At 41.0% G+C, this 10,491-nt stretch overlaps 1 protein-coding gene across 1 annotated transcript; it reads right to left on the bottom strand.

Moving 5' to 3' along the window:
* Positions 1–314: 314 nt before the first annotated feature.
* On the bottom strand, positions 315–6,822 carry EAH_00053450 (trypsin, putative; the record flags this gene model as incomplete). The annotated part of the gene is made up of 11 exons (XM_013391052.1): positions 315–334; positions 424–517; positions 680–808; positions 1,486–1,710; positions 2,145–2,294; positions 3,068–3,265; positions 3,921–4,021; positions 4,425–4,530; positions 4,888–5,043; positions 5,695–6,131; positions 6,771–6,822. 11 exons carry the CDS (start codon positions 6,820–6,822, stop codon positions 315–317), a joined length of 1,668 nt encoding a protein of 555 aa, XP_013246506.1.
* Between the last annotated feature and the right edge of the window lie 3,669 nt (positions 6,823–10,491).

Genomic DNA, 10,491 nt, shown 5'->3' on the forward strand with positions numbered 1-10,491 from the left:
TCAAAGGGAGAAAGCACAAACAAAGAAACAATAATCCCCTACACAAACAATAGGATGTTGCAGCAGCACTAACAGCAGCGGCAGAAACAGCAGAACCACTAACAGCGCAGCACCAACAGCAACAGCAGTACTAACAGCACCAGCACTAAGGGCAGCAGCACCAGCAGCAGCACCAGCAGAAGTTGCAGCAGCAACACCAGCAGCAACAGTAGCAGGAGCAGAAGCAGCAGCAGCAGCAGCAGCAGGAGCAGCAGCCATTGACGGGCGTTTAAATAGTAAATTATTTGTGGATGGGACCTGTTGTCATAAACTGCCTAATACAGCATAGCAAAGACTGAAAATCAAACAAAAAACAAAAAGCAAGAAACAAGAAAAAAACAAAACAAACAAAACAAACAAAAAAAGCAAACAAAAAACCCTCACCTGTTATCTCGTGCGCCAAGACGTGGGTTAAAACGACGCACTGCTGCCCCGGAAACTGCTGCATCCCGTGCTGCCACTGGTCCAGCAAACGCACCTGCAGCAGCAGCAGCAGCAGCAGCACCAGTAGCAGCTGATGGATCCATGCAGAACCAGCAGCAGCAGATGGATGAATGCAGCAGCAGCAGCAACAACAAGAGATAGATGCATGCAACAACAGCAGCAGCAGCAGCAGCAGCAGCAGGAGATGGATGCGCACCGGTGCTCTACTTTCAAAGTCATCACCATATTCAGATTTTAAAAAGGGTTCGCTGAGGGGAACGAAGACGAGACCACCGACTATTAAATATTCTGCACGGCGCAATTCGTTTGTTGCAGGCACCAACAGCTGCAGAGAACAAATGAAACAAACAAATCAAACAAATCAGACAAATTAAATAAAACAAATATACCAAATAAAACAAATAAATCAAATAAATCGATGGACTCAAATAAATCAAATGAACAAATCTAACAAACTAAATTCAATGATAAATAAATGAACCAAGCAAAACAAACGAATCACATAAAACAGACAAACCGAACGAAAGAAAACAAACAAGCGAAACCAACAAAACAAATTCAATTCAACAAAATCAACAAGTACACAAACAATCCAAGATAAACAAACAGCATAAATTGAATTCATTAAAAAAAATAAACAAAACAAAAAAAGACGAAAATTGCTGCAGGATATTCGTTCAACAAAGTCTGTAAATGTTTGTTTTGCTTGCAAATTGAATTTGCATTCCTCCTCTCTACGTATTATTTCGCATTCTTTTCTCTCTTTCTTTCTTCTCGCTCCAATATAATTAAATAATATTTTGTTTTGCTGCCCATTTCGCTTATAATTTGCTTGTTTTCCTCACGCTAATGCGTTCAACTTGATAAGAAACATGAATTTGTTTTTATCCTATTCGTGCATTCTATGTAACTCTTTGTTTTCTCCTCCTTTCTTTTCTCTCTAATATAATTAAATAATCATTCATGTTTCTATTTATGCTATTCATAGTTTATTTTACTCACGCTAATGCGTTCAACTTGATAAGAAACATGAATTTGTCTTCCTCTTCTTAAGACGACAAGATGGCACCGATCGCCGACGAAGAGTTGAGCGAAAATCCACGAAAAAGAAATTCTTTCACCTCTTTCAAACTCTACGCTCCCGTCTGATGCTACTTTTTTGCCATTAACAGATAAAATGATATCTCCTCTTTGCAATACATCGCGAGCAAACGAAGCCCCATCCACCTAAAACAAAGCAAACGGAATAAACAAGGAAACACTCTTCTTGTTTCTGTTCCTGATAGACGCTGATGCTGCTCATACTCGATGCTTGTCCTGGTGATGCTGCTCGTCGTCGGCACCCTGCTGCTGCCGTTGCTGCAGCTGTTTCTGCTGCTGTTGCTGTTGCTGCTGCTGTTGCTGCAGCAGCAACAGCAGCAGCAACAGCAGCAGAAAGCAACAGGAGCAGCAGCAGCAGCAGCGCCATCACCATCACCACCACCATCGCCATTATCCTCAGCAGCAGCAACAGCAGCAGCAGCAACGGCAGCAGCGACAGCGACACCATCACCAGCATCAGCAGGAACAGCAGCAGCAGGAGCATCAGCAGCAGGAGGTGGAGCATCAGCAGGAACGGTAACAACAAGAGCATCAGCAGCCGAAGAAGCAAAGCGTATCACCTTTTTGACGAGTACTCCTTGTTGTTTGTTTTTAAGTTGAAGAGCACTTCGCATAAATTTATTTTCAAGACGCTGCCAGGTAAACCCGCAATCACCAAACCCCGTATATTTCTTATGTCGTTTGTAGTCTTCTAAGAAATGCGCCACCACCTGCGTCAATACATTATAATCAATTAAAACAATATGCTTAGTTTTATTATCTTTACTAATATTATTATTAGTATTATTGTTACGAAGAAGAATTAGGAGAATTCATTAGAATGCATACACTACAAATACTATTATTAACAAGGATTGTTGTTACTAACAATCGTTTTAATACATTGGCAAGTAATAATAAAGCAATTATAAGCAATAAGTAGTATTATAAACAAATCATTATAAGGGAGTTATAAAACATTAGATACAGTAAAGTAGTAAAAAGCAAGCAATAATAAAGGTAGTCATAGACCACTAATTAAGAAATAATTGTATAAGCCACTTATTAACAATCAGTAAGAAACAAATTACAAAAAGCAACTAATAATAATCAAATAATAAACAAAGAACAGGTAATAGTAGACACATAATAATAAGTGAGTAGAAAATAAACAATAAACAAATAGAAAACAAAAAATAAACAAAGAGAACGCAAATCATCAGCAATCAAGTACAAACCAAACAGAAAGTAAAAAATAGATAAATATAAAACCACCTGATAATTAAACATCACGCAAACAAAGAAGCACAAGCCACAGCAAATAAACCAACAGCAGCAGCAGCAGTATTAGCAGCATAGGCAGCAGCATTAGCAGCAGCATCAGCAATATCAAAAGCAGCACCCCTTGCAGGAGTGCAAAGATTAGGATTACCATAAAGATTATCAGCAGCAGCAACAGCAGCATCAGCAACAGCAGCAGCAACAGGAAGGGGTTTGCGTTTACCTCTGAGGGAATGATATAACCGATATTTTCGGTGTCTCCATCCTTCAAACTTTGAAAGGCAATGCCAACACATTTCTTGTCTTTGTTTAATGCAGGGCCTCCGCTGTTCCCTGGGTTTATTGCTGCGTCTATTTGTATGGCTAAGAGCCAGCAAGAACCCATCGAATACTGCTGCAGGTCTGTTCGTGATACTACACCCTGAAGCAGCAGCAGCAGAAGCAACAGTAGTAGTTGCAGCAACAGCAGCAGCGGCGGCAATTTGCACCCGTAGCAGCAACAAGAAGGTGCAGAAACAGCACGAATTAGCAGCAGCAGCAGCAGTGTGAGTTATAAGTGTATTTTGTAGCCAGTAAAAAAGCGAAGGGTCTTTTGCTGTTCAATCTGTTCCATGCCCCTTCCAATGCATGCAAGAAAAACTCCTTACATGCTTACCTCCATTGCTACCCAGGGTTTAGGGTTTAAAGGATTAGGGTTCTGTACTACGTGTTTAGGGTATCATCTATGCATTAGGGTTTAGGGTATAGGAGCCACCATTTACGGTTTAAAGTTTAAAGCTCTCGATTTAGGGTTTAGGAGTTTCTATGTAAGGTTTGGGGCTTTCTAGATAGGGTTAAAAGGCTCTCTATGTAAAGGATAGGGCACCCTATATAGGGTTTAGGGTCCTCGATTTAGGGTTTAGGGCTATTGATTTAGTGTTTAGAGTTAATGGTTCTTTATCTAAGACATAGGTTTTCGTATGCAGGATTGAATGTTGTCTATTTTTAGGGGTCTATCTTTAGGGCTCAGGGTTGAGCGCTCTCTATGGAGGCAATAGGGTACAGATTAGGGTTTTAGGGTTTAGCGTTTACAATACCTGTGTGACAGAGGAGTTGTCGCCACCTAAAGGATAACCTGCGACGGTGACAGGGTCTTCTAGAGACGGGGAGGGGCCCCACTGTAGAGGGGGCCCTATTTCTGAACGCAATGAAGACAAACAAAACATGAAAACGTGTTATTCTTTCTCCCTCTTGTTGTTTTCCTTCCCTCTTTCCTCTCCTTTTTATTCCTCTCTTTGTTCTCTTTGGTGTCAAACGGCACTCTTTCTTTGACAGCCCAAAAAAACAAATAGCTACCTAGCTTGCTAGCTACCTAGCTAGCTAGCTACCTAGCCAGCTACCTACCTACCTAGCTTGAAAACAAACATCAAAACACAAACAAACAAACAAAAAACAAAACAAACAAACAAACAACAAAACAAGCACACAACAATACAAACAAGCGAACAACAAAACAAGCAAGCACACCGACAAAAAAACAACACAAACAGACAAAAGGCAAAATAAATAACATAGAATAAAAGAATATAAAGAAGACTCACCATCCCAGAAGTCTGGGTCGTCTACTTGCAGCAAAGCCAAATCGCAATCCAAGCCTACACAAATTACTTTTGCTTCGTGTTTTTGATGATCTCCCCTTCGTCTAACCTAAACAAAAGAAAGCCATCATTCTTCTAACGCTTTCTTTCTTTATGCATATATTAATATAATTTGAAAAGAAAGACATTATTACTTTATCTTTTACATGCACATAGTATGGTTTACAAAGAAAGTCAATATTCTCTAAACGCATACTAATATGATTTGAAAAGGAAGACATTACTATTATATCACTTCCCTCACGCAGAATCTATCATAATTAAAAACTAAAGATACAACTGCTGCATTATCTACTGAATGCGCATTCGTTAGAATGCAGTGGTTGCCTTCAGCATCAAACATGCGCGTAGATAGGCATAAAAAGACAAAGAAATACAATAAACAAACAGCGTTTCAATCATATACCTGTACAACTGCTGCATTATCTACTGAATGCGCATTCGTTAGAATGCAGTGGTTGCCTTCAGCATCGAAGGTAACAAAGCCGGTGCTCGTCGATGTCGTCTGCCGTCGCGTTGTCCAGGGCTGGCTGTAGTTGGGTTCGCAGTGAGTGCAAAACACCTAAAAATAAATAAAATATAAATATAAAAATATATATATATATATATACGTCTATGCGCGTATATTATAGGTAAAAGGACAGACAAAAAAGAATCATAAACATATGCAAGAAACAAGAAAAGAATGCAACTGGAGTCCACCGCTGTCTGGAGTTGGGCTCACGAACGGCGCAAACAAATGCCTCGACGAGTAAATAAATAAATGAATATAAATATGTACACATATACATAAAGATATATATATGTATATATAGTAACGACGGGAAAGAATGAAGAATTTCAAATATATTTTTATATGTAGGAAAAAAGAACTAAAGGACGGCATCCAAAGTTGGCTTTCGTCGAATTCCCAGTGCGGTAAAAACGTCCATGTACATAGATATACAGATATATATATATAGAAGATGATAAATAAATAAATGCATATCTATATATAAAACGTATATAAATATGAACGGAAGCAAGTGCACAAAAATGTATACCTATACATACGGATATACCTATATATGTACGTATATTATATATATATAAACACGTGTATATATGTATATATATATATATGCATGTAAATGTAAATATATATATATATATTATATATATAAATGTATATATATGTATATAGCTCTTAGCAGCGTGTGTTGTGTCTACAGACCTTGACAACAGATTTGGGTATCTCGGAGCGGATGATATCTTCTTTACTCTCCGCATTAATTCCTTTTTGTTGCAGAGGAGGGTGCGGCGCACGACCTGAGAAGTGGTTGCTGCTGCAGCCATTAGCAGCAGACTCTAATGCACAAGGGGACCCCCCGCTGCAGCTGCTGCTGCTGCTGCTGGTGCCGCTGCTGCCGCTGCTACTGCTGCTGCTGCTGCCACTGCTGCTGCCGCTGCCGCTGCTGCCGCTGCTGCCGCCACCAGGGCTCTTAGGGGCCCCTCCACCACCACGACGACCTCTCTTCCCTGTCCCCTCAGTTGCTGCTGCTGCTGCTGCTGCTGCTGCTGATGTTGCTGCTGTTGTTGCTGCTGCTGCTGCTGACGAATCCCCAGAGGAAGGCAGCACCTCCGCTGCTTTGCGCTTTTGAAGACGCGTTTCTATGGAAGACACAACAAGAAAAAACAAGAAAAAGTAAAAACGAAGAGAGTAAGAAAACAGAGAAGGAGAGATAGGGCAAGCAAACGGAGAGATAAAAAGACAGAAAAACAATCAAAGAGACAGAAAGAGACAGAAAGAGACACACGGATTGATTAGCATGAAAATAGACATAGAGACAGCGAGGAAGGCAGACACTAAGATAGTGAGATCAGAGGAGATACAGAGAAAATATATATATACATATATATAGAGAGAGAGAGAGGGAGAGAGAAAGAGGGAGAGACAGAGAAAAAAACAACAAAAACAGAAAAAAGGAAAAAAGAACAACTAGTCAGCCCCCTAAGACTGGCTGGATGTTGAAGAACTAACATCCAAAACGACAAATTCATGCATGCATATATATATATATATATATATATACACCGCGTGCATGCATATATATACATCCCATGCATGCATATATATACACCCCATGCATGATTATATATACACCCCATGCATGCATATATATACACCCCATGTATGAATATACATACAACCCACGTATGAATATACATACACCCCCTGCATATATATATATATACGTATATATACACCCCATAAATGCCTATATATACACCCCATGCGTGCAAGCAGACCTCTCAGCCTCTGGTGATGTTCGCCGCCTTCATTTTGTCCTGAGCTTGGCATGGTGTGTCGTAGAGGAGCAGAAGTTATTTTGCTTCTTTTCCCCTTATTTCTTTTCTATTTGGTGCCTCTTGGTTCGCTTGAGGCGACAAAGAGGAAGACAAGGAAGTAACGAACAAAGAAGAAGACAAGAGAGGCAAGAAGATGTTGACAAAGAGTTTATTCAGTTTACACGAGGAGGAGGCGAAAAAGGAAGCCCTTTGCATGCATGCGCTGTAGGCACCCCCGCATGCAGCTGAACAGCAACTGCTGATTGAGGGAGGTAGCTGCAGCAATAGCAGCAATAGCAGCAGCAGGAGCAGCAGAATAGAAGAAGAACAAGAAAGATGAGGGCACACGGGGAGAAAACCACCGCGCAAAAGGAAACACCCTACGATAAACCCCTTGATAGCATACAAGTGCCGGTGAAAATAACTAAGATGAGTTAATAAAGAAGAATGGCGTTTGCTAATATTATTTTACAGCAAACAACGCACAAAAAATTTGCTGCTGATGAGTGGGCGGGCGGCAGCCGCTGAGGTTTTTGCGAGCTAATAGGAGAAAGAAAAGGACAAATAGTTATATTTATGAATTAAATGTGAAAAGCAATTAAAATCAAAACAACTTCTACACTATTTCTTTTCTCTCTGCTTCCTCTCCTCGCCAGCGCCGCAGCGCATGCAGCGGGAAACCGAGAGGAAGTTCTTCTGCATTTCGTCAAAGTAGATTATGCACCATAATAAATATCATTTTTCAGTATTTTTAACAAAATAAAAATATTATTTAAGCAGAAGGAACGTAATTAGAGACCATTTTGCATGCAACAACTCACGAATTGTCATGTATGATATTCAAGATATTACAATGAGGCTTCCCTTCTGTCTTCGTTCTATTAATAGAAGAACCCTCTCATATTCAGCGGTATTTAGGGTGTATAGACACCTCGTCGCTTAGATGTTGCTTGTGCGCCATAAGCATTGTGCTGTACGTACATTCATTGGGGTGTATGTACAACCCAGTGAGTACACATACATTCTAGTGAGTACAGATGCACCCCCATGGCTGCACATACACCACGATGAGTGTACATACACCCCAATGAGTACACATGCAGCCTCAGTACACATACACCCCAGTGTGTACACATACACCCTAATGACTACAATTACGCCCAAACGAGTACGCGCACACATACACCCCATTGAGTGCACATGCACCCTAGTGAGTACGAGCACACATACACTCCAATGCGTGCACATACACCCCAATGATTACGAGTTCACATACATACACCCCAATGACTACAGATACATCCCAGTGAGTACACATACACCCTAATGAGTACATATACACCCCACACTCCAATGAGTGCACATACACCCAGCGAGCGTACGTCCATCCCGATCGCTGCATGCCTCAGCTATCGTCTGTTCCCTTCTACTTCGGCGTCAGTGATATTTGAAGTTTTCTTTGCAGTAGTCTAGCCTTCCATTGAGGAGCAATTAGTGAACAGATACTCCCCTCGCCTTCTTTTTCTCTTAAGGGTTTAGGGTTTAGGGTGTTACAACTCAGGGGAGAAGAAGAGAGGCCCCCTTTCCTCTTTTTCTTTGGTTTGCTTCAGTGGCGTTTACTGCATGCAGCATAATATAATTGCTGGCGTGAACCTGTATGTACACCCCAATCGACAACGTCAATCAGAGACAATTGAAATAACAAAAATAATTCTCATCGAGACCACAATAATAATAACAATACATAAATAATAATAATAATGATAGCAATAATAGCAATAATGTGTTAGTAACAATTATACTGGTAATAATAGTAGTAACAACAGTAATACATTAATAGTAATAATACGAATAATAGCATAACAGTAGTACAGTTCATTAACGTTTATATTCTCACAACCCGTTTAATAAGAATATTCCCCAAAAAGCAACTAGAAGAAAAGGAGGAAAAGTAGCTGAGGAGGGATTTCTTCTTTTCGTTTTTCTATTCTTTTTTTTCTTTTCATTACAACCTTAAAAGCGCTCACCTTATCTGTTCGAGATGAACAGGTAAATGCTTGTTTATAAAAGGAGATATATACAAATGCAGATATAAATGTAAGTAAAAACATGTAATATATATATATATATATTTCTAGATATGTTCAAATATAGATGTGACTAGCAGTGTCTAACTATACTATTAAATGCCTCTTCAAAGTATGCGGGTAAGAACCTTAAAAGATAAGTTACAATGGGGGCAAGCTGCAGCAGCAGCTGCAGCAGCAGCTCATGCAGCAGGAGCAGCAGCAGGTTCTGCGGCTCCTGCTCCATAAGTGGACCTGCAGCAAGGAAGTGTACCTGAAGAAGAGGAAGTGAAAGGAAGAGGAGGAGAAGAAAGAAGAGGAAGAAAGTTTCAATGATATCAAGAAAAAGAAGAGGAAGAACATTTTTATTGTGTGAGTGCAGGAAGAAAAACTGCAGCGGCGTGTTGGTGATTTTACAGACCTCAACAGCAAAAAAGAAAAAAGAAGAGAGAATAAAAGCGACAAAGAAGAAAAGCAAAAGAAAGAAAAAGAGTTCTAAACTGCCCCATCAGAAAACGCATGCAAGCTGCTGCTGCTGCTGCTTCCGCTCCTCCACCTGCAGCAGCAGCACCAGCAACAGTAGCAGCAGCAGAAAGAACGAAGGGAGACAAATACAGTCAGGGAACAGGAGGCGCAACAAGCAGAAGCGACTGCAGCAGCAGCAACAGCAGCAGCAGCAGAAGCAGCAGAAAGACAGACATACAAAACAAAAGGAGATAGAGACAAGCAGCACGAGGCAAAATGAGTAAACAAGATACAGAAGAGAACGAAGAAAAGAGAAAACCTTTTAAAGGGTTTTCGTTGCCACCCTTGTGGTGGCCGCTACTACTCTCCCTATTTCTTCTGCTGTCTCTTTATTGGAGTTTATTGTTGCCGTTGTTATATCATGCTGTAGCAGCTTCTGTCGTAGAGAAACTGAATAAGGAGCATTCTTCTTTTCTGTCTCCTCGCCTGCCAGGTGTCAGAGACAGCAAAAACACCTTTTCCTATTCTTTCTTTTTTCCTTCGCTGCTCCACAGCTTCCTCCCCGATAGTATATAATAACTTTATTTTCTGCATTTATTATTATCACACAACTCTTCTTTTTATGTTGTAATGCTAAATCAATAGGTTCAGGAGATGGAGGCATAAAGTCAACACCACCTCCCCTCTACGTCAGGTTAGGGTTTAGGGTTTAGGGTTTAGCTGCAGCCCCTCTAACGCTGGGTGGCCCCTCTAGTACACGAATGCCCGTCAGGGGCCCCCCCATACAGGAACCACAGCAATAGAGTCCCCGCTAACCTCCCCCCCCACTCCTAAACCCAATCTCAACAGAGTCCCAGAAGCAACAGCAGCAGCAGCAGCCGGATTGGTTTTGCTGCTCCTATACAGTCCCCTCCCCCCCCTTTAAGGAGACAGCAGCAACTGTTATGATTTAAACAGCTTATAACAGCCCAGCTGCACGTCGAGACGCATGCAGCAGCAGAAACAAATCCCAAGCAAAAGGTTCAATATTAAATCTTCCTTTAATTAATCAGGGGCATGCATGAATGTATGCAGCCCATGCATGCGGCCCATGCATGCATGCATGCATGAATGCAGCCCATGCATGCAACCCCAAGCCTCTGCCACGCTCG

This window comes from Eimeria acervulina, genomic scaffold (genome assembly GCF_000499425.1).
Source record: "Eimeria acervulina Houghton genomic scaffold, Eah_scaff990, whole genome shotgun sequence".
Taxonomy (NCBI): domain Eukaryota; phylum Apicomplexa; class Conoidasida; order Eucoccidiorida; family Eimeriidae; genus Eimeria; species Eimeria acervulina.